The sequence below is a fragment of the Salvelinus fontinalis genome, chromosome 38 (genome assembly GCF_029448725.1).
Source record: "Salvelinus fontinalis isolate EN_2023a chromosome 38, ASM2944872v1, whole genome shotgun sequence".
NCBI lineage: Eukaryota > Metazoa > Chordata > Actinopteri > Salmoniformes > Salmonidae > Salvelinus > Salvelinus fontinalis.
In genome coordinates, this window is record NC_074702.1 from 10,610,857 (window position 1) to 10,635,144 (window position 24,288).

At 44.5% G+C, this 24,288-nt stretch overlaps 1 protein-coding gene across 2 annotated transcripts; it reads right to left on the reverse strand.

Moving 5' to 3' along the window:
- Positions 1-547: 547 nt before the first annotated feature.
- LOC129837713 (carcinoembryonic antigen-related cell adhesion molecule 2-like) lies at positions 548-24,288 on the reverse strand. 2 transcript variants are annotated; one of them, XM_055904101.1, is made up of 8 exons: positions 24,040-24,288; positions 3,030-3,299; positions 2,549-2,803; positions 2,056-2,176; positions 1,778-1,806; positions 1,347-1,513; positions 976-1,008; positions 548-820 (listed from the first exon to the last, which is right to left on the reverse strand). In XM_055904101.1, exons 1-8 carry the CDS (start codon positions 24,083-24,085, stop codon positions 818-820), a joined length of 924 nt encoding a protein of 307 aa, XP_055760076.1. In that variant the 5' UTR covers positions 24,086-24,288; the 3' UTR covers positions 548-817. The 2 variants fall into 2 exon arrangements, with proteins under 2 accessions (XP_055760076.1, XP_055760075.1); XM_055904100.1 differs by having other exon boundaries at positions 548-823.

The following is a 24,288-nucleotide window of genomic DNA, read 5'->3' on the forward strand; positions in this document are numbered from 1 at the left end:
GGCTGGTATCAGATGATCCCACAGGGGAAGAAGACAGATGTGGAGGTCGTGGGCTGGCATGGTTATGCGTAGTCTAGTGAAATGGTAGAGAAATTAACATTCAATTCTCTGGCAGTAGCTCTGGTGGACATTCATGCAGTCAGCATGCCAATTGCACGCTCCCTCAAAACTTGAGACATCTGTGGCAATGTGTTGTGTGATAAAGCTGCACATTTTAGAGTGGCCTTTTATTGTCCCCAGCACAAGGTGCACCTGTGTAATTATCATGCTGTTTAATCAGCTTCTTGATATGCCACACCTTTCCGGTGGATTGGTTATCTTAACAAAGAGAAATGCTCACTAAAGTAAACATATTTGTGCACAAAATTTGAGATAAATATTTTTTTTGTGTGTACGGACAATTTCTGGGATCTTTTATTTAAGCTTATGAAACATTGTTCCATCATTTTACATGTTGCTTTTCTATTTTTGTTCAGTATATATTTTATAAACTGGTAATCACTGGTCTGACACAAAGAACAACAGAGTAGTAGGAAAATAGCAGGCATTATTTATTAGTCATTCTGTTTTTACATCATTTAAATAATTTGTTATTTATTTAACTGGCATTTATTATGCTCTAATTTATAAAATTACAGTACAGTAATGCGCTTTCTTTTCAATGTTAAGAAATTACACAATAAAGCAGACAAACATAGCATAAATCTATTATGTACGTTACATTTCAGATCCACACTGGGTGTTATCATGCAGGTTTTCTTTGTGTTGATTGTGGAACTGGATAATGGTGGTTGAATGGAGATCTCTTCCTGACCTCTTACTGCTAGTAGGAAAGTAAGGGAGAAAAGAAAGGAACATTAACTTCCATTTATCAGCTATAATACATCATGAATACCATTTAACATATAACACATAAATCGGTTGTTTTTACAGTATTACAGTCACATGGTGCCATGTGGTCTAGAACAAACTTACCATTATCCTAGTATCATAGGTACTCTTGAAGTCCTGCATTTCATAATTTGGGATACAAGCAGAAGTAAGCAACTGCAGAACATAGAAGGCAACAGCCATACCAACAGTTGCCATGACAAAATACATAACCTCAAAGTCCTAAACAAACTTTTACAGCGATCATGTGTTAGTGAATGACATGAAAACGCCAGAGACTGAATAGTTGTCATTAAGTCAAAACTAAACTTATATAATAGGCAAACAGTCTCTGCATACAGTATTTTCAACACTGTACATCCTGTTAAGCAAATTCATCTTGTTTATTACAGTAAGACTGTAGTAGAATACAGATGTGCACAGACACATCCCAGGGGTGACCATGTTTTACTTACTGTCAGGGGTAGAGGCGGAGATTGATTTTGTAGTGTGTTTTCACGCACAGGTGATGGGTTCTCATACACAGGTGATGGGTTCTCATAAACAGGTGATGGGTTCTCATACACAGGTGATGGGTTCTCATACACAGGTGATGGGTTCTCATATACAGGTTGTTGAGAGCCTTTAAGAGATACACAAATAGAGGGGTTGTATAGTTGCTGTTATCTTGTCTGCATTTGTCTGCATAAGCATTGTTACATTATTACAGTAGTAGTGGTGTTGTACTATATCATGTAATATGTCTGAATCCATTTAATTATTCCATGGAAACTGTAAATCACTCTGGATGAGAGTGACTGCTAAATGACCATTTTAATGTAAATGGATAAAACAAATGTTTGAAAACATGATTCATTATAAGATTGGAGATAAAGCATATGCTTACCTCCTCGCTGCATTGGCTCTGCATAGCTTCTATATGCAACAATAAATAAACATTTAAAGGTATAAGAACATGATATTACAGTGCTTTTAACAGTTTACAGTGAAGTTATAAGATTAGAACATAATATTACAATGTTTTTAAAAGTTTATGGTGCTTTTGAAATATACTCAGTCCCTTTTTCTGATCAGTTTAGATCAATATGAAAACAGAGCCTATAATGTCTATTGCCGGCAGTGATAGAAAATACACTTGTTTGAATGAAACGTTTCTTATCTCACATATTTGTCTTGATGAAATAGACTGCAACACTAACTGCCACTTCCACAACCAGCAACACTATAATCACAATCCCAGTGATGACAACAACAGACAGTCCGTCTGGAGTTAGAGAGCCCACCGCTGCAGAGACCAGAGACAGAACCATACAGAGATGAGAGAAACGGTACACCCAGTGAACAAGCAGTACTGCACATTAGTGTATCTAGGTGACAATTACAACACAACAAACACAACTAAAAGGCACTATTTTAAAACACGTTTGGAATGCAAAACTTCATACGTATAACTTTTCTTCTACTAGCACTGACTTTTCTGATAATTACTTTGAGGAAAATTGTACTTACTATGACTGAGATATTTGGTTGTCCCACATAGCTAACTTAATGCACTAACTGTAAGTATCTCTGGATAAGAGGGTCTGCTAAATGACCAGATGTAACTGTTATCTACTTACTATGTTTATATTGTCTTTAAAACTTCTACTAACTTTACCTTTTACTGACAGTTTAAGGACCACAGATATTTTGTTTCCGGTGACATCATTTGTTGCTGTACAGGTGTAATCCCCACTGTCAGAGTATTCACTCTTCTGTTTAGTGAACTCAGGGGAATGTCCAGGTATCTTTGTCCCGTTAAGCACCCAGGTGTAACTAGCAGGGGGGTTGGAGTCAGTAGAGCAGGTCAATGTAAACTTCTGTCCTACTTCTATTTTAGTTGGACCCTTGATTTCCATACCATCAGGTCCATCTGTAACACAGAGATCACTAGTTAGTCAGAGCTACAAGTTCATTCGTTTGTAATCAGTGTGACGGTGGAGTCATAATGGTTGGTGTAAAGTGTGTGTTCAGTCATTGTTATATTATTTTCACGTGCATCTGTTGATGGTATAGTTGGTACATTTATCAAATCAAATCGAATTTTAAAAAATTGGATTTGATTTGATTTATCCGCAGGCTTATAGGTAAGTACTTACAGATTACATTCACAGTGTCACTGGCATTTTCAGAGCTGACAGGGTTGCTGACTCTACACAGGTATTCTCGACTGTCTGTTCTCTTCTTTATGGACAGCACTCTCTTATCCTCAGATAATATGATATTGTCGCCAGAAGACACAGGATGACCATCCTTCATCCACTCTCTGGTGATGTTGAAGCCAGCTGCATCACAGGTTAAAGTGATAGAACCCCCCTCGATCATTGGTGGGTTTGAGGTAATTGTGATAGTAGCACCAGATACTGTTTCTGTGAAATTAATACAAGATGAGATAATAATAATTATTGTGATTTGTTAAAAAATAAAAGGAGAAACAAGTTAGTTTTATGTTCATGTTACACAGTGGTGGAAAATGTACCCAACTGTCAAACTTGAGAAAAAGTAAAAAAATACCTTAATAGAAAATTACTCAAATAAAAGTGAAAGTAAAACTACTTTAGTAAAAGTAAAAAAGTATTTGGTTTTAAATATACTTAAGTATCAAAAGTAGATGTAATTACTGAAATATACTTAAGCAAACCAGACGGCACGATTTTGTTGTCATTTTAATTTACTGATAGCCAGGGACACACTCCAATACTCAAACATATTTACAAACAAAGCATTTGTGTTTAGTGAGTCTGCCAGATCAGAGGCAGTAGGGATGACTAGGGATGTTCTCTTGATAAGTGCTGCTAAGCATTGGAAATGTAAAGCCTACTTTTGGGTGTCAGGGAAAATGTAGGGAATAAAATGTACATTATTTTCTTTAGGAATGTAGTGGAGTAAAATTTAAAGTTCTCAAAAATGTAAATAGTAAAGTAAAGTACAGATACCCCCCAAAAACTGGCTAAGTAGTACTTTAAAGTATTTGTACTTAAAAAATCTACACCACTGGTGCTATATTACCATGGACAGGCGCAGAGCTCACCAGCACAGACTGGGCAGTGCGCTCTCGAAGGGTCTGTCATGCCAAAGAATGTCCCCCTCTATGTCACAATGGAATTCAATTAAACTATTATCGTCCGTTGTTATATCAACAGTGGGATGAACTAATGATTAGAATTTTTGAGATCATTACATTCTAAATGACGTTCTTTTCATCATCGCTATGCAAACAAGGCTGATTTTCGCAACAATTTCGCTGTTTAAACTAGTTTTGTTTGGCTAATAAAATTAAACAATTAATTCAAACTACTTTTGGGTACCTTGTTAACATTACAACATGAAATCCATGTCTTAAACATTTTTACGTTTCAGAAATGGCAAAGAAAACGTGTAATCTGCTTGACACATTAAAGTTACTTACCTTACAGATCACAAAGTCAGCTAATTTCCACTCCATTCATATGCAAATCCATTTGATTCTTACACTGGCTTGTCTGGCTGTCATGTTTTTATTTTAACCTGCCCTTCCTTTATCTACACTGAAATAATTTAATTTCAGTAGTCCTCTATTAGAATTTTTTTTTTCTCGCATCTAAAGATGCAACAACTAGAATGGCTTACTAATATGACTAGAATTATTTAAAAAAGTGGCTATCTAAAAACCTAATAGGGTTCTTCAGCTGTCCCCAAAGGAGAACCCTTTGAAGAACCATTTTTGGTTCCAGTTAGAACCCTTTTGGGTTCCATGTAGAAACCTTTCCACAGAGGGTTCTAAAGTGGGCATTCAGCCTGGAGGAGTGGTGCCAAGGCTGGCACCAGGGCTCCAGTGCTCCCCCACAGCCCGGTTCATCCGGTGCCCTCCTCTACGCACCAGGACTCCTGTAGGTCTCCCCAGCCTGGTGGGCCCTGTGGCAGCCCCGCGCACCAGGCTGTCTCTGCGTCTCCTCCCTCCAGAGTCGCCCTCCAGTCCGGACCCTCCAGCAACGCCCTCCATTCAGGAGCCTCCAGTGTCGCCCTCTAGTCTGGAGCCTCCAGAGGCGCCCTTCAGTCCGGAGCTTCCAGCGACGCTCTCCAGTCCGGAGCCTCCAGAGTCGCCCTCCAGTCCGGAGCCTCCAGCGACGCCCTCCAGTCCGGAGCCTCCAGCGACGCCCTCCAGTCCGGAGCTCCCAACAAGGGTCCCCAGTCCGGGGCCCGCTACAAGGGCGCCCAGTCCGGGGCCCACAACGAGGGCCCCCAGTCCGAGGCCCGCTACGAGGGTCCCCAGTCCGGGATTGGCGGCCAGGGTCCCCACTCTAGAGGCGCCACCCAAGTGGGCCAAGCCAGAGGTGGAGCGGGGTCTACGTCCCGCACCAGAGCCGCCACCGCGGAGAAATGCCCACCCAGACCCTCCCCTATAGGTTCAGGTTTTGCGGCCGGAGTCCGCACCTTTTGGGGGGTATACTGTCACACCCTGACCGTAGAGAGCTTTTTTATACAGGCGTGCACACTGGGGACACTGTGCGCTTCACCGCATAACACGGTGCCTGCCCGGTCACTCTCTCGCCACGGTAAGCACAGGGAGTTGGCTCAGGTCTCCTACCTGACTCCACCAATCTCCTCGTGTGCCCCCCCCCCCCCAAATTAATTTCTGGGGCTGCCTCTCGTGCACGTTACCTCGAGCCAATTCCTCATAGTGTCGCTGCTCCGCTCTAGCTGCCTCCAGCTTCTCTTTCGGACGGCGATACTCTCCCGGCTGTGCCCAGGGTCCCTTGCCGTCGAATATTTCCTCCTATGTCCAAGAGTCCATTACACGCTGCTTGGTCCTTTGGTGGTGGGTAGTTCTGTAACGAATCTCGTCCTCGGCTGATGAGGAATATGAAAGATCGGACCAAAATGCAGCGTGGTACGTGTCCATGTTAAATTTATTAAACTGAACACTGAAATACAAAATAACAAAGGTGAAAAACCGAAACAGTCCTATCAGGTGACACAACACAAAACAGGAAACAAATACCTGTAACGATCGTCGTAATCCTCCTCCTCGGACGAGGAGGAGAGGCGTGAAGGATCAGACCAATATGCGGAGTGGAAAGTGGTCATCTTTAATTAACGTAGACTGAACACTTATACATAACAAAACAACAAACGTGACAAACCGCAAACAGTCCCGTGTGGTACAAACACAGACACGAGATACAACCACCCACAGCAACCACGTGAATCACAAGCTGCCTAAGTATGATTCTCAATCAGGGACAACGATTGACAGCTGTCTCTGATTGAGAATCATACCCGGCCGAACACAAACAACCCAACAAGAAAATAACACCTCGACAACCCACCCCAACTCACGCCCTGACCAACTAAATAAACACAAGAAAAAGGAAAAACAGGTCAGGAACGTGACATAACCCCCCCCTTAAGGTGCGAACTCCGGGCGCACCAGCATAAAGTCTAGGGGAGGGTCTGGGTGGGCGTCTGTCCACGGTGGCGGCTCTGGCGCTGGTCGTGATCCCCACCCCAACATAGTCAAACCCCGCTTCTTTGGCCTCCTCCCAATGACCACCCTCCATGTCAATCCTACTCTACCAAAGGGCAGCACCGGACTGAGGGGCAGCACCGGACTGAGGGGCAGCACCGGACTGAGGGGTGGATCCTGGCTGGCTGGCGGATCCTGGCTGACTGGCGGATCCTGACTGGCTGGCTCTGGCGGATCCTGGCTGGCTGGCGGATCCTGGCTGGCTGGCTCTGGCAGCTCCTGACTGGCTGGCTCTGGCAGCTCCTGACTGGCTGGCTCTGGCAGCTCCTGACTGGCTGGCTCTGGCAGCTCCTGACTGGCTGTCTCTGGCTGGTCCTGGCTGGACGGCTCTGGCTGGTCCTGGCTGGACGGCTCTGGCTGGTCCTGGCTGGACGGCTCTGGCTGGTCCTGGCTGGACGGCTCTGGCTGGTCCTGGCTGGACGGCTCTGAAGGCTCAGTACAGACGGACAGTGCTGGGCAGGCAGACAGTTCAGGCGCCGCTGGGCAGACGGCAGACTCGGTCGGCTGGGACGCACTGTAGACCTGGTGCGTGCTGTAGGCACTGGCTGCGCTGGAGAGGAGGAAGACTCTGACAGCGCTGGACAGGTGGGAGCAGCTGGAGAGAGAACCCAGAGAGACAGCCTGGTGCGGGGGGCTGCCACCGGTGGACTTGTACGTGGAGGTGGCACCGGGTATACCGGACCGTGAAGGAGGACACGCGCTCTTGAGCACCGACCCTGCCCAACCTTACCAGGTTGAATGGTCCCCGTAGCCCTGCCAGTGCGGCGAGGTGGAATAGCCCGCACTGGGCTATGCTGGCGAACCGGGGACACCATTCGCAAGGCTGGTGCCATGTATGCCGGCCCGAGGAGACGCACTGGAGGCCAGATGCGTTGGGCCGGCTTCATGACATCCGGCTCGATGCCCAACTTAGCCCTACCAGTGCGGCGAGGTGGAATAGCCCACACTGGGCTAAGCACGCGTACTGGGGACACCGTGCGCTTTACCGCATAACACGGTGTCTGACAGTACGACGCCCTCTCACTCCACGGTAAGCACGGGAAGTTGGCTCAGGTATCCTACCCGGCTTTGCCACACTCCTCGTGTGCCCCCCCCCCAAGAAATTTTTGGGTCTGACTCTCGGGCTCCCAACCGCGTCGCCGCGCTGCCTCCTCATACCAGCGCCTCTCTGCCTTCGCTGCCTCCAGCTCCGCCTTGGGACGGCGATATTCCCCTGGCTGAGCCCAGGTTCCTTTGCCGTCCAGGATCTCCTCCCAAGTCCAGGAGTCCTGGGTTTTTTCCCACTGCTGTCGCCTCCCTTCTCCACTCCGCTTGGTCCTAGAATGGTGGGTGGTTCTGTAACGATCGTCATAATCCTCCTCCTCGGACGAGGAAGAGAGGCGAGAAGGATCAGACCAATATGCGGAGTGGAAAGTGGTCATCTTTAATTAACGTAGACTGAACACTTATACATAACAAAACAACAAACGTGACGAACCGCAAACAGTCCCGTGTGGTACAAACACAGACACGAGATACAACCACCCACAGTAACCACGTGAATCACAGGCTGCCTAAGTATGATTCTCAATCAGGGACAACGATTGACAGCTGTCTCTCATTGAGAATCATACCCGGCCGAACACAAACAACCCAACAAGAAAATAACACCTCGACAACCCACCCCAACTCACGCCCTGACCAACTAAATAAACACGAGAAAAAGGAAAAACAGGTCAGGAACGTGACAATACCCACAAACACAGGTGGGAACAGGCTACCTAAGTATGGTTCTCAATCAGAGACAACGATTGACAGCTGCCTCTGATTGGGAACCATACCAGGCCAATTACATAGAAATACAACACACAGAACAAAACATAGAATGCCCACCCCAACTCACGACCTGACCAACCAAAATATCTCTAAGGTGTTAGTAAAACGTTTACTGTTGACAGGAGAACAAGAGGAGACAATAGGACGAGGTGGATAATTTTATAATAAGGCCGTTTAATCACATGTTAAGATATCTTAGTAAAATCTTGCAGCAAGGCTCTTTCTGTCTGACTCCTATTGAATCGTCCGGGAAAGAGGTAGTTTCAAGACTTGTACAGTACTATATAGACAACAAGCCAAGTAGGTAGATCTGCGAGTCTGGCCTTCCGATTGGTCGATCTGGGTCTTGGGTAGTCCTGAACAGGCCTGGTGTCCACGTTCCATTGGTTCCTGAGATAGTTCTTTGTCCTGAGCTCCAACCATGGGTTGGGTGCGTTCTGTGGTTACTATGGGGGAGGGGAACCATGTGTGTCTGTAGTTGGTGTCCCTAATAAGCCCAGCATATGTCCAAGAGAAATGAGGAGTATGTGTATTTTTGTATAAAATATGGCTTATGTTGAAGTGCAGTTATTGCTAGTTTCCAGTCTCTATTACAATTTCTTACAAATCCCTCTCTTCACGTCTCACAAGAGACGTGACATAAAAGTATATAAAAAACACAAAGCTAAGGGTTAAATTTGTCAGAAGACAAATTTTTAATTCCCTCTCTTCACGTCTCACAAGAGACGTGACATAAAAGTATAAAAAGAACACAAAGCTAAGGGATAAATTTGTCAGAAGACACATTTTTAATTCCCTCTCTTCACGTCTCACAAGAGACGTGACATAAAAGTATAAAAAGAACACAAAGCTAAGGGATAACTACACCTGGAGTGGCCAACCACACATTAGTAAACCAAAAAACGAGAATATGTTAAACCCTCCGGTCCATCCCTCTATACAACCTGTACCAGGTGGGCTCGTCGCCACCCGGGAACTTCAAACCTTCACAACAGGGAGGACAAACATCACTTTTTATTCATTCAACAACATCATCTACAGCAAACCAAGGGTCCTCCTCTGTCAGCCCACTCTCCTGCAGAAGCTCGTTTTCGTATCAGCCTCTCCAACTGGAGCATCAAGCAACGGCATCATACCAGAGGCCCCTTACACATCTGTAACAAACTTCTTCAAACAAGGTATGATACAGGCAACACAGAAACAAAAAACCACAACTAGTGTCAGAAATCCAGTAATCATCATTGCAGTGTACTTACCAAAACAACCACCCAGCCAGGGGAACAGTCCACTCTCCTCCACACCTGCAAAACCCTTCATCTCCACTGATAACCTTGCCAACCCACTCAGAGCTTTTGAAATGCTCCCATCCGGACTAGTATTGTTAGGAACAAACGTGCAACACTGTTCTACAATCTTTTTACATACACCTCCCTGGTTGGCCAGACTTATGTCCAGTGTTAGTCTATTGTGTCTACTGGTTTGTGAGGTAGCATCCAATTGTTCAGCCATCCCTGTAAGTCCTGTGTGGGTGTGTTTCACAAATCATCATTAATTATAGTAGATATAATTGATCCAGACCTTTTGTTTTAGCATCAACAATAGCTGGGCCAACGATGGGCATCAGATGCCACAGGCCATCATTCCTGTTTAATGTCTGGAATTCGTGGGGGACCCCTATTGGGACCCCAACAGGTTGGTGTGCATGTTATCTGTACCCTCGGACCAAGGAGCGTCACGTTTCTGCCGTCTCCTGGGTTGGTCCCAAGCCTCTGTGTCATGTGTAGCTCCCAGAAGTTGATTAGCTATAATAATAGGCAATGGTGGTATCAGACTGGCCAAAGCACATGAGCAACGACAATTTCCTTTCAAAAATGGGGTCAACCGCCTGGCAGGTCCACACATCCACCATACATCAGCAACACCTCTAGTTAATAGTGGTATTAGTGATGCAGGTAGTAGCAGGGAGCCTTCCATAGTCTATACCTCTACCTGTACCAGTGTTACAGCTGTTATGTCCCCCATATGCCTTAACTCCCCACGGTACCTTCTGGGGAGGGACTTCTGGGAACACAAGACTCAGAGTTTTACACAGGGTTAAATTTGGCTTGAACTTTCCAATATGCACATCCAACCTTCCCCATTACTTAGGACAAATGGGTGAGCAGCCAGAATAGGTCTGGCATGTCCACATACGACACAGTCCTTTCTATTAAGTGTTTTGTAGGCCAACCACATATTCTCCCTTTCCTCATAAACAGTTTCAGTCCCCAATTGTTCACTATCTGAGATGTCTTTTATATTTATTATCTGTACCAGATTGGAGAGCTTAGGTGATGGCGTGGGACTTGGTCTTGAAGTGGTGGAGGAGGCCGGCTGAACCCTGGTCCGTTGGAACTGGTGGTGGTTCTGGCAGCACTGCGATGGTAACATCCCCATCGTATCCTGATCAGACAGCTCAGGACTACAAGCAGTCCTGTAAAACCCCACCCTCTCCCAGAGAACACATCATCAGCCAGAGATCAAGCAACACTTTCACTTCTATGAACGTACACAGGGTTGAGAGGTCAGGGTCAGGGATTCTTCATTAAGGAGTTGATCCCCGAGCTCTATTAGCAACGGTTCTTCTCCTTAACTCTGTGATCATTCGGCAGTGTCAGTGTGTCTCACCCTCCAAGTGCGATATGCCCCCAGGTCGAGTGATTCACCTTCTCCCTTAATTCACCTGCTATGCATAAACTCTTGGACATACAGGTTTGGTTAACTAGAATTTTTTTATTTTAAATACGTTTATTATCCAATAGGCCCCATCCTTTCCTAGACCACAATGTACCCTCCTTCGTTTGATACCTGGCTCTGGCCAGGTATCAACCTTACCTACTCTAAATAATAACCTAGTACATCATATTATAGGAACGTCCCTTCTATTCCCCGCATATCCAATTCTCCCCTGGGCGCACATCCATATCTATTCTTTTCCAATTCTCTGTCAAGTGACCTATCTACTTTGAAATGTATCTGTGCTGCTTATATATGTTAACCCATTTCTCTCCTATCTTATTTCACAGCCCACCTTGCTCATTTCCTGGTCCACCCTCCCCACTCTGCTCTCAAACCTTCAAGGTCTCAACAGTGCGGGGTAGACCCATCTGTCTGCCTTTTTCTAATAATAGTCAATAACAACTATGTGTTCCTTTACAATATTAACTGTCTCACTGTTTTGACTTTATCTGCATGGATTTAAAAATAACAACAGGTCTTATAGTGTCAATCTCTAAAGTCCTAACATAACCTTAATTAACCTATCTCTATCTTCTAATGGCCAATACAAATGCTTACCTTATGGTCAAGAGTTATAAACTCTATTATAATCAATTTACCTCAAAACTAGTATCCCAAATGACACAATCTCATTATTCTCACTACATTTCCCCGCGAGTGATCAAGTCGCCGGAAAATGCAATGAAAACAGAAAACAGGTCAAAATGTTACACCTACATTCGTGTTCCATATCTAGACATACCAAAAGAACCCTTTATCTTCTCAAAGTCCCTTGCCTAAATAAAACTCAGAAAGTAAAACTCCTATTCCCATATGAGTGTATTCTTTTAAGATATCTCATCTCTGGGTACACGGAAACCCTTAACCTTAATGTTTACTCCAAAAAACAAAATTATGTCACCAGCATTCAACCAGTCGGCTGGGAGACCATTGGGTGCTGCAATACTGCCATCTTCTGTCCCTTCTCTGCACAGCTCTCCACCCACTCTTATTCAACCTTCTCAATTTGAGCCATATTAGTTTCTTATTTTAACTATTGTTTTCTAAATTTTTAATTTTTTAAATTTTTTAATCTATTATTACCTAGTTAGACTAGAGTGTCCGTGACATACATCCATGGGGATCCGGTTATAGTTATTCTATTAACCATGTGAAAGTGCCCAGGGACACCCCAAATATCAGTAGGAATATCACAAATAAGGGGCCAGATATCCCTAGCCTTGCCCAGGGAGGGAGAAATATCCCTCTAACTGGGCGAGGTTCCTTTATCAGGGGAGGCGGAGTTTGATGCCGCATCACCTGAGTCAGAAATGTCTTCATTTGGAATCGAATTTAAGCTGTTTAAATCAGCTCTGACTTCTGTCAGCGTTCTAGAAGGGATTGGGGCTGGAGTGCAATGTGTGAGGTGGTGCCAAGGTGCACCTGATTTACCTTTGACCTGGACTGAGTGTGAAGTAACCTCCCTCACTTCGTACAGTCCAGTCCACCTGGGTTCTAGCCACTTTCTCTTGTGGACATTAACCCCACCCAGTCACCAATTTTTACCTTCCGTGTGCCAGATCTCCCTTCTGCTTCCCCGTTGGACCTTGTGAATCTGTGTGGAGAGAGCTGCAGAAAGTTCCGTCAATTATCAAACATTACAATTTGTTGTACATCAAGGGCGGGCATATGACCTCCCTCCCCTGGTGAACCCAGCATGACTCCTCCAGCCATTGTCTCATGAGGAGAGAGATGGGTGCCTGCACCTGGAGAGGCTAACATGGCCAGCAATGCAAGGGGCAGGACTTTAACCCAAATCAACTTCAAACTTGCACATACATTTGATTGGCGCGTTCCACGAGACTTATGAGATTGTGGCCTGTACACTAACCCCATCATTAAACAACATCCATTAATCAGTTGACATTTACACATCCGACCCTATTGGTACATGGAGCGTTTGTCATTAAACAACACACATGAGTTCGGTTTGCAGCCACTTAATGACCTATTTTGCATCCTCCCCTGCTGTTGGTATTGCCTCAACCCATTTAGAGAACCTGTCTACCATAACTAACAGGTACCTTTTTCCATTTGTCACATTGTCTTTCCCCATATCTGTGTAATCTATGCTGATGTCCTGAAAACAAGCATTTGGGACTGGGTATGAGCCCATGGGCGTTTGGTATGGTTTCTTTGGATTGTGGCTACCACAAATGCTACACTCGTCACAACACAAATCTGTCATGTCTTTCATGTGTGGGTGCCACCAGATGTGGGACACCTTCTGTAAAGTCTTTAGTTTGCCTTCGTGTGTGTGCCCATGAGCTTCTCATATTAGTTCTGGACATAGGTTTGCTGGGGCCTCTAGTCTGCCATCATGGCATCTCCACAGTTCATCAGGTCCCTTGGTGGCCTCTTTCTATGCCCATACTGAGTGTTCATAGGGTCCTGCTGTGAACTGGAGTTATTTTATGTGTTGCTTTGTGAGCTCAGTCCGAGCTGGTTGGGTCCATAGTACCATTTGTCTCGGGGTGTATCCGCCAGCTTTCTTGGCTGCTTTATCAGCTGCATCATTTCCCTCGCTGACTCTGTTTTTCAGTTGTTGGTGTCCTTTACATTTCATGATGGCCACCTTCTCAGGTAATGAGACCGATTTAATCAGTTTTTCCATCTGTGTCTTGTGTTTGATTGGAAGGTTTCCTGTGGTGGTGAAGTTGCGTCTCAGCCATCGTGATCCATTCGTATGGACTGCTCCATGAGCATAAGCTGAGTCGGTGTAGATGTTCACAGTCTTCCCTTCAGCTCTTTCCAGTGCTTGTGTCAACCCTATGATTTCAGCTAGCTGGGCTGATGCAGGTTGTGTGATGATGCCAGATTCCAAAGTCACATGTGATCTATCCGGGAGCTGCTGCACCACTGTGTATGCTGCTATGTTCCCTTCTTCTCCTCTATAGCGGCATCCATCTGTGTATAACCATTGCTCATCAGATATGCTGCAACCCCATGTGGGTGTGGATTTCCAATGGATGGTACATTATCATGTGGGCTGTTTTTCCAATAGCTTTTGCCACTGCAGCCACATACCTGGAGCATGTGGTTTGTCCTTCTTCAATGTGGCCCAGTTTGGAGGAGTGATACCTCAACACTCTACTCTCCCCCTCTAGGTTCTGGAAAAGGATGGATGATGTAAATCCTTCCTTTTCAGAAACATCCAGATGGAACTTTTTTTTTTTTTTTTGTCAGGTGCTGTTAAGGCTACTGCCACTTAGAGATCTGTTTTCAAGAGTGCAAAAGCCTGATGCTTCAGTAGTCCAGGTCAATGATGAGTGTAGGTTAGTGGTGAGCAGCTTCAGGGCCATGGGGCATATTCGTCAGACATGCCCTGGAAAGGGGGAGGTGATTGCTGATTCGGGTCTGGATTGGGGTGATTGTATGCGGGTTGAAGGGCCGCACGTGGTTGATACATCATGGGACGGACCCCTCCCCCTCTTCTGTCCTGCATTCTCTGATCCAAGTATTCATTGAATTTGTGTTTGGGGACGATAGTCGTGGTCATTTTGTCGTTAAGCTATGTCTGGGTCTATTATTATCTTTGTATACTTTAGCCCGTCACTGATCGAAACCAGCGATGTATTTTTCTTCCTCTAACCTCCCCCAGTCTTGTGTCCGACTCGCGTGGACAAAGAATTTTATTGCCGTGTATTCGATGAATTATTTTCGTTTTCCAACAATATTTCAGCTATATCTTTTTGAAACAATATACGAATAAATTCACGCGCTCCTGTTATAATTGGAATGACAGTTTTAGGTACTTATAATAAAAAATATTAATGCTTTTCGCTAATTTAATTAATTAAATACTTTGGCAAAATATTTCAGAAGTTTCCTTTGGGGACAATATACTAGTAATTCACGCGCTTCTATAATAATTTTCAAATTAATTCTAACCCTTAAGGATTTACCAACAGCATAAGAGGGGAAAACCAGGTCAACTCATCAGCAGAAAATAGTTGCTTCACAGCAATATACACATCGGTCACTTTAGCACAGCCTCAACTTAGCATATGGCTAGTTAGTGGCAATCGGCCTCGTGGAACGTTCAATCACCCACATTGATTTGGCGTTATCGACTAGTCTCGGTTCTGCTCATGCAACTTATTTCATATTTCATCATTTAATTTCATCAATTCCTCACTGGTATATCAGACTACTTGGAATACATTTTAGACAAAATTCATTTAATTCCTCACTGTTATCAGACTACTTGGAATACATTCAGAATAACACGCATAGCCTTCTGTCTACTGGAATGCCAACTCCAGTAGACTCAGGTTCGCTATTCAATTCCTCACTGGTATATCAGACTACTTGGAATACATTTCAGACAAAATTCATTTAATTCCTCACTGTTATCAGACTACTTGGAATACATACAATATCACAATTTCATCAATTCCTCACTGGTATATCAGACTACTTGGAATACATCTCAGACAAATTAATTTAATTCCTCACTGTTATCAGACTACTTGGAATATATTCAGACAAAATTCATTTAATTCCTCACTGTTATCAGACTACTTGGAATACATTTTTTAACGCAGATATCCTTACACTATGCCTTAGATTCTAAACAATTCCACATAAATTTAGCAACAATTCACACTCACCACAGTACTCCTGATCATTGAATTTAGATATTGGCTATAATACAATATACAGATTTTGATTGAACCGGCATCTGCTCACCTTTTTAGTTTCGAGCTCTCTGATCAGTTTCCTGGGTGGGTTGAATCGCGATTCTCCCTCGAAAAGGTCACCTCTCCTCTGGAATCTTTCTCCCTCTCGTCTCCTGTCCGATGAATTTTCTATTGGGCCGAATTCAAATATGTTTTGACCATCCTCTGCTTACCAAGTTTGTTAGTAAAACGTTTACTGTTGACAGGAGAACAAGAGGAGATAATAGGACGAGGTGGATAATTTTATAATAAGGCCGTTTAATCACATGTTAAGATATCTTAGTAAAATCTTGCAGCAAGGCTCTTTCTGTCTGACTCCTATTGAATCGTCCGGGAAAGAGGTAGTTTCAAGACTTGTACAGTACTATATAGACAACAAGCCAAGTAGGTAGATCTGCGAGTCTGGCCTTCCGATTGGTCGATCTGGGTCTTGGGTAGTCCTGAACAGGCCTGGTGTCCACGTTCCATTGGTTCCTGAGATAGTTCTTTGTCCTGAGCTCCAACCATGGGTTGGGTGCGTTCTGTGGTTACTATGGGGGAGGGGAACCATGTGTGTCTGTAGTTGGTGTCCCTAATAAGCCCAGCATATGTCCAAGAGAAATGAGGAGTAAGTGTATTTTTGTATAAAATATGGCTTATGTTGAAGTGCAGTTATTGCTAGTTTCCAGTCTCTATTACAATTTCTTACAAAGGTCAGGGCGAGACAACGACATTAATTTTTTTTTCTAAAAAATAATTAGACAATGATATTAAATGAAAACAGATTGTTGAGCCAAGCCTTTCGAATGTTCATATTTATTTTTTTCAATCGTTATTAGTAGTTTTAAACTAACAAACATACTAAATAAATGAATAATAATTTTGAAGACCCTGGTCCCTCCCAGCAGCAACCAGCAGCGCTGGCAGTTGCCAGTCCCAGGCCAGGGGGCCCTTAAGGGGGTACAGTGACAGTCAGCTGTACACTGCTTTATAACATAAGCAACACCAGCTCAGACCAATTCCAGGATCTAAATAGTTTTACAGTTGAAGTTGGAAGTTTACATACACCTTAGCCAGATACATTTAAACTCAGTTTTTCTGTCACGATCGTGTGGCGGATTAACGGACCAAAATGCAGCTTTTGGAAAATAAGCCATCTTCTTTTATTATAACACGAAGATGAACACGACACAAAAACACTTTAACAAAACAACAAAACAACAAAACGACCGTGAAGCTACAAACGTTGTGCACAAACATACAGGCTACTAACGTTCTTACATAGACAATTACCCACACCCAATGAGAGCCTATGGCTACCCTAAATAAGGCTCCCAATCAGAGACAACCGAAATCAGCTGTCTCTAATTGGGAACTCATTCAGGTAACCATAGACTCTCCTAGATAACTAACCAACATAGACAACACTAGACATATACACTCAACACAAAACCATCTACTACACCCCATAACCCCTTTACCAAATAAACACCCAAAACCAACAAAACATAAACATTACCCATGTCACACCCTGGCCTAACTAAAATAATAAAGAAAACAAAGAATAATAAGGCCAGGGCGTGACATAATCCCCCCCTTGAGGCGCGAACTCCGGGCGCACCATACACAGTCTAGGGGAGGGTCTGGGTGGGCTCCCCTCCACGGTGGCGGCTCCGGCTCTGGTCGTAGTCCCCACGTCACCACAGTACCTAACCACCTCCTAGGCTTCCTCCAAACGACCCCCCTCCACATTAACCCCATTGCATTAAGGGGGAGTTCCGGACTAAGGGACAGCTCCGGACTAAGGACCAGTACCAGGGTAAGGGGCAGTACCAGGGTCAGGGGCAGTACCAGGATAAGGGGCAGTACCAGGGTAAGGGGCAGCACCAGGGTAAGGGGCAGCACCAGGGTAAGGGGCAGCACCAGGGTAAGGGGCAGCTCCAGGGTAAGGGGCAGCTCCGGACTGAGGAATGGCAGCTCCGGACTGAGGGACTGCAGCTCCGGACTGAGGGACTGCAGCTCCGGACTGAGGGACGGCCCATGGCTGGCTGACAGATCTGGCTGCTCATGGCTGGCTAACGGATCTGGCTGCTCATGGCTGGCTAACTGATCTGGCTGCTCATGGCTGGCTGACGGATCTGGCTGCTCATGGCTGGCTGACGCATCTGGCTGCTCATGGCTGGCTGACGCATCTGGCTGCTCATGGCTAGCTGACGGATCTGGCTGCTCATGGCTAGCTGACGGATCTGGCTGCTCATGGCTAGCTGACGGATCTGGCTGCTCATGGCTAGCTGACGGATCTGGCTGCTCATGGCTGGCTGACGGATCTGGCTGCTCATGGCTGGCTGACTGATCTGGCAGATCCTGTCTGGTTGGCGGCTCTGGCAGATCCTGTCTGGTTGGCGGCTCTGGCAGATCCTGTCTGGTTGGCGGCTCTGGCAGATCCTGTCTGGTTGGCGGCTCTGGCAGATCCTGTCTGACGGACGGCTCTAGCGGCTCCTGTCTGGCTGGCGGCTCTAGCGGCTCCTGTCTGGCGGACGGCTCAGTGGGCTCATGGCAGACGGGCGGCTTTGCAGGCTCATGGCAGACGGGCGGCTTTGCAGGCTCATTGCAGACAGATGGCTCAGATGGCGCTGGGGAGACGGATGGCTCAGATGGCGCTGGGGAGACGGATGGCTCAGATGGCGCTGGGGAGACGAGCAGTTCAGTCAACGCTGTGCAGACGGCAGACTCCTGCCGGCTGAGGCGCACTGTAGGCCTGGTGCGTGGTGCCGGGACTGGTGGCACCGGGCTGGAGACACGCATCTCAGGGCTAGTGCGGGGAGCAGCAACAGGACGCACAGGACTCTGGGGACACACAGGAGGCTTGGTGCGTGGTTTAGACACTGGTGGTAAAGGGCTGGAGACACGCACCATATAACTAGTGCGTGGAGGAGGCACTGGTGGTACTGGGTTGGGGCGGGGAGGTGGCGCCGGAAATACCGGACCGTGCAGGCGTACTGGCTCCCTTGAACGCCGAGCCTGCCCAACCTTACCTGGTTCTATGCTCCCCGTCGCCTGACCAGTGCGGGGAGGTGGAATAACCCGCACCGGCCTATGTAGGCGAACCGGGGACACCATGCGTAAGGCTGGTGCCATGTACGCCGGCCCGAGGAGACGCACTGGTGACCAGATGCGTTGGGCCGGCTTCATGACATATGGCTCAACGCTCAGTCTAGCCCGGCCGATACGTGGAGCTGCAATGTACCGAACCGGGCTATGCACGCGTACAGGAGACACCGTGCGCTCTACTGCGTAACACGGTGTCTGCCCGTACTCTCGCTCTCCACGGTAAGTACAGGGAGTAGGCGCAGGTTTCCTACCTGACTTCGCCACACTCCCTTTAAGGCCCCCCCCAAGAAATTTTTGGGTTGTACTCACGGGCTTCCAGCCTTGTCTCCGTGCTGCCTCCTCATATCGCCTCCTCTCGGCTTTCGCTGCCTCCAGCTCTTCACGAGGGAGGCGATATTCTCCAGGTTGATCCCACGGCCCCTTACCATCCAGTATCTCCTCCCATGTCCAGAAATCCTTTGTGGGTAGGTCCTGTTGCCGCCTTCCATGCCGCTTGGTCCTATGGTGGGTAATTCTGTCACGATCGTGTGGCGGATTAACGGACCAAAATGCAGCTTTTGGAAAATAAGCCATCTTCTTTTATTATAACACGAAGATGAACACGACACAAAAACACTTTAACAAAACAACAAAACGACCGTGAAGCTACAAACGTTGTGCACAAACATACAGGCTACTAACGTTCTTACATAGACAATTACCCACACCCAATGAGAGCCTATGGCTACCCTAAATAAGGCTCCCAATCAGAGACAACCGAAATCAGCTGTCTCTAATTGGGAACTCATTCAGGTAACCATAGACTCTCCTAGATAACTAACCAACATAGACAACACTAGACATATACACTCAACACAAAACCATCTACTACACCCCATAACCCCTTTACCAAATAAACACCCAAAACCAACAAAACATAAACATTACCCATGTCACACCCTGACCTAACTAAAATAATAAAGAAAACAAAGAATAATAAGGCCAGGGCGTGACATATTCACAATTCCTGACATTTAATCCTAGTAAAAATTCCCTCTTTTAGGTCAGTTAGGTTTAGCACTTTATTTTAAGAATGTGAAATGTCAGAATAATAGTAGAGAGAATGATTTATTTCAGCTTTTATTTCTTTCATCACATTCCCAGTGGGTCAGGAGTTTACATACACTCAATTAGAATTTTGTAGCATTGCCTTTAAATTGTTTAACTTGGATCAAACGTTTCGGGTAGCCTTCCACAAGCTTCCCACGATAAGTTGGGTGAATTTTGGCCCATTTCTCCTAACAGAGCTGTGGTAACTGAGTCAGGTTTGTGATGGCCGTGGTAACTGAGTCACACTTTTTCAGTTCTGCCCACAAATTTTCTATAGTATTGAGGTCAGGGCTTTGTGATGGCCACTCCAATACCTTGACTTTGTTGTCCTTAAGGAATTTTACCACAACTTAAGAAGTATGCTTGGGGTCATTGTCCATTTGGAAGACCCATTTTCGACCAAGCTTCAACATCCTGACTGATGTCTTGAGATGTTGCTTCAATATATCCACATCATTTTCCTTCCTTATGACGCCATTTATTTTGTGAAGTGCACCAGTCCCACCTGCAGCGAAGCACCCCCACAACATGACGCTGCCACCCCGTGCTTCACGGTTGGGGTGGGGTTCTGTGGCTTGCAAGCCTCCCCCTTTTTCCTCCAAACATAACGATGGTCATTATGGCCAACCAGTTCTAATTGTGTTTCATCAGACCAGAGGATATTTCTCCAAAAAGTACGATCTAAGGCTCCATGTGCAGTTGCAAACCGTAGTCTATCTTTTTTTATGGTGGTTTTGGAGCAGTGGCTTCTTGCTTGCTGAGTGGCCTTTCAGGTTATGTTGATATAGGACTCGTCTTACTATTGATATAGATACTTTGTACCTGTTTCCTCTAGCATCTTCACAATGTCCTTTGCTGTTTGTTCTGAGATTGATTTGCACGTTTTGCACCAAAGTACGGTCATCTCTAGAAGACAGAACGCGTCTCCTTCCTGAGCGGTATGATGGCTGTGTCATCCTTTGTTGTTTATACTTGCGTGCTATTGTTTGTACAGATGAACGTGGTATCTTCAGGCGTTTGGAAATTGCTCCCAAGGATGAACCAGACTTGTGGGGCCCACTATTTTTTTTCTGAGCTCTTGGCTGATTTCTTTTGATTTTCTCATGATGCCAAGCAAAGAGGCACTGAGTTTGAAGGTAGGCCTTGAAAAACACCCACAGGTACACCTCCAATTGACTCAAATTATGCCAGTTCGCCTATCAGAAGCTTCTAAAGCCATGTCATAATTTTCTGGAATTTTCCAAGCTATTTAAAGGCACAGTCAACTTAGTGTATGTAAACCTCTGACCCACTGGAATTGTGTTACAGTGAATTATAAGTGAAATAATCTGTCTGTAAACAATTGTTGGAAAAATGACTTGTGTCTTGCACAAAGTAGATGTCCTAACCGACTTGACAAAACTGTAGTTTGTTAATTAACAAGAAATTTGTGGAGTGGTTGAAAGACGAGTTTTAATTACTCCAACCTAAGTGTATGTTAACTTCCGACTTCAACTGTATATATTGCCATGTTTTACAGTGTCCAAAAAGTTTTTCTTTGGTTTTTGGTACATCATTGTTGAAAAGGTTTTTTTGTTATTTATTTATTTTGTGTGTGGTCCCTGGGGTGATCACCAGAGTTGGGGTAAAATCAATTTCAATTCCAGTAAATTCAGGAAGTACTCTTTGGGAAAGGTGTGCCACTAGCGGGACACCTCGACAACATCCAGTGAAATTGCAGAGCGCGAAATTCAAACTACAGTATTATAAATATTTAACTTTCATAAAGTCACAATTGTAATACAACAAAATTAAGCTTAACTTCTTGTTAATCCAGCCGCTGTGTCAGATTTCAAAAAGGCTTTACGGCGAAAGCACACCATGCGATTATCTGAGGACAGAGCTCCGCATTAAAAACCATGAAAAACATATTTCAACCAGGCAGGTGCGACATGAAAGTCAAAAATAGCGATATAATAAATGCCTTACCTTTGATGATCTTCTTCTGTTGGCACTCCAAAAGTTTCCAGTTACATCACAAATGGTACTTTTGTTCGATAATGTTTATATCCCAAAAAATCAGTTTAGCTGCCGCGCTTCAGTCAATAATCCACCCAGTTTCACTCCATCAAAATGCATACAAACTAAATCCCAAACGTTACTAATAAACTTTTCCAAACAAGTCAAACAACGTTTATAATCAAACCTTAGGTACCTAATACGTAAATAACTGATCAAATTTAAGACGGAGAATCGTTATTGTCTTTACCGGAGAAAAATACCAAAGAACGCTCTCTCATTCACACACTTGGAAACATTACAGCCAAAATGGGAGCCACCTAGAAAAACTGCAATTTCTGGCTAATTTTTCCAAAAACCAGCCTTAAACTCTTTCTAAAGACTGTTGACATCTAGTGGAAGCCCTAGGAACTGCAAACAGGGAGAACTTCGCCTTATAATAAAAGTGATGGCCATTGAAAATAGTGGTAAGCTGAAATTCTTATTTTGGGGATGGTTTGTCCTCGGGGTTTCGCCTGCCATATCAGTTCTGTTATACTCACAGACATAATTGTAACAGTTTTAGAAACTTTAGAGTATTTTCCATCCAAATCTATCAATTTATGCATATCCTAGCTTCTGGGCCTGAGTAACATGCAGTTTACTTTGTGCACGCTTTTCATCCGGATGTCAAAATACTGTCCCCTATCCCAAACAAGTTAATTTCCAATTCAAATTATCTTCTATGGTTTTTAAATAGTACATTTTTTAATTTGAATTGGAGTTTGGTTAACTTTTTGAATTGACTGGAATTTAATTGGAATTGAAACCCGCGCTGGTCGCACCCATGGCCCTCACACTAGCTCTGCTTCTGACCATGGATCATGTATGTAGTAGAGTGTCAAGAGATATCCATCAAATAAATTGTAACTGCACCATCAAAAGACTAGAGTAACTGCATTTCAACAAGCACATTCTGTTTTTAGTTTTGTATTGTTTTTATGTATGGAAGTACATTCAATTCACATTAGTTGACAACTCAACTTTAAAATTAAGTGACATCTTTTGGAACTCAGGGCTTACTCACCATAGACATTCAGTGAAGTATTTGACAAATACATCAAATCAGACTCTCTTAGGATCACTCTGTATTCTCCATTGTCAGCAATGGTCAGTTTCAAGAGCTCCAGAGATCCAGTGCTATTGTTCAGACTGATCCTGCCAACATATCCCTCTCCGATCACAGGACCTTCAGAACTGAGAAAGTCAACAATGATGACAGGGGGATCACCAAAAGTCCAGACGATTGCACTAAGTGTGGTTGGATTGATGGTGGTTTTTAAAAACACATTTCCTCCCAATGTTCCATTCACAGGTCCAGGAGGAAGCACTTCTAGACCAGAGGAAACAATAACAGGGCTTGATTATCATGTCTCCAAAACTTTTGTGTGTAACCTTTATTTAACTAGACAAGTCAGTTAAGAACATATTCTTATTTACAATTACAGCCTCGGGAACAGTGTTCAGGGGCAGAACCACAGATGTTTACCTTGTCAGCTCAGGGATTTGATCTAGCAACCTTTTGGATACTGGCCTAACGCTCTAACCACTAGGCTACCTGCCGCCCCCAAAATTAATTATAACATAATTATTTTATCAAGACAATTTTGGAAGCCACTGTGGAAGCCATTGTGCCTAGTAGAATGACTATATTTTGTGCAAGCAAATATTAAGCAGCATTTGTCACCACCTGAACGGGATAGTTCACCAAAATTACAAAATTACATATTGATATCTTTACCATGTAAGCCATCTATGGACAAGATCTGACACCAATCCGTTAAACATTTAATTAAATGTGTATGGCCTTAGAGATGGGCATGAACATCATTGAAACGACATCTGAATATTGACAAAGAACCTGCTATTGATTGAAGAATCATTCCTACTGTCATGGGAGCAGAGAATACATTAACACAGAAATCATGGTCCTACATTTTCAGAAGGAACAAAAAAGGGTTTAGAAATGATGACATGTTTCACCCCTTGGGTTTAAAATTGTCCCTTGTCGGTGCTTTTAGGGTTAACCTATGTGTGGCTGTATTTTATTGAGTGCAGCAGATAAGGTCTCACCTGAGAGTTTTGCCATGGTAAGAAAGATGACTACAGATGCCACCATCTCTTCTGATGTAACAAATGTCTGTGATTCAGACTACTTCTGTACCTAGAAATAAGTATTGCATAAGAGACAGGGCTTCAATAAAAGTGGTCTACACTAACATCAAAACCTGATATGAGGAAGGAATATTGAGATAAAAGGTTTTGATGAGTTATATCGCTGCATGAAGGAACAAATGACCAAACTCCACTTTCAGAATACTA

Bases quoted from the DNA above. Each gene is read 5' to 3' on its own strand.
- LOC129837713 (XM_055904100.1), bottom strand. From the start codon at position 24,085: ATGGTGGCATCTGTAGTCATCTTTCTTACCATGGCAAAACTCTCAG. The intron at 2,177-2,548 runs GTAAAGTTAGTA...TGGTCTCTGCAG, and splicing joins CCTTAAACTGTCAGTAAAAG to CGGTGGGCTCTCTAACTCCA. The intron at 1,807-2,055 runs GTGAGATAAGAA...TGTTGCATATAG, and splicing joins TATTTCATCAAGACAAATAT to AAGCTATGCAGAGCCAATGC.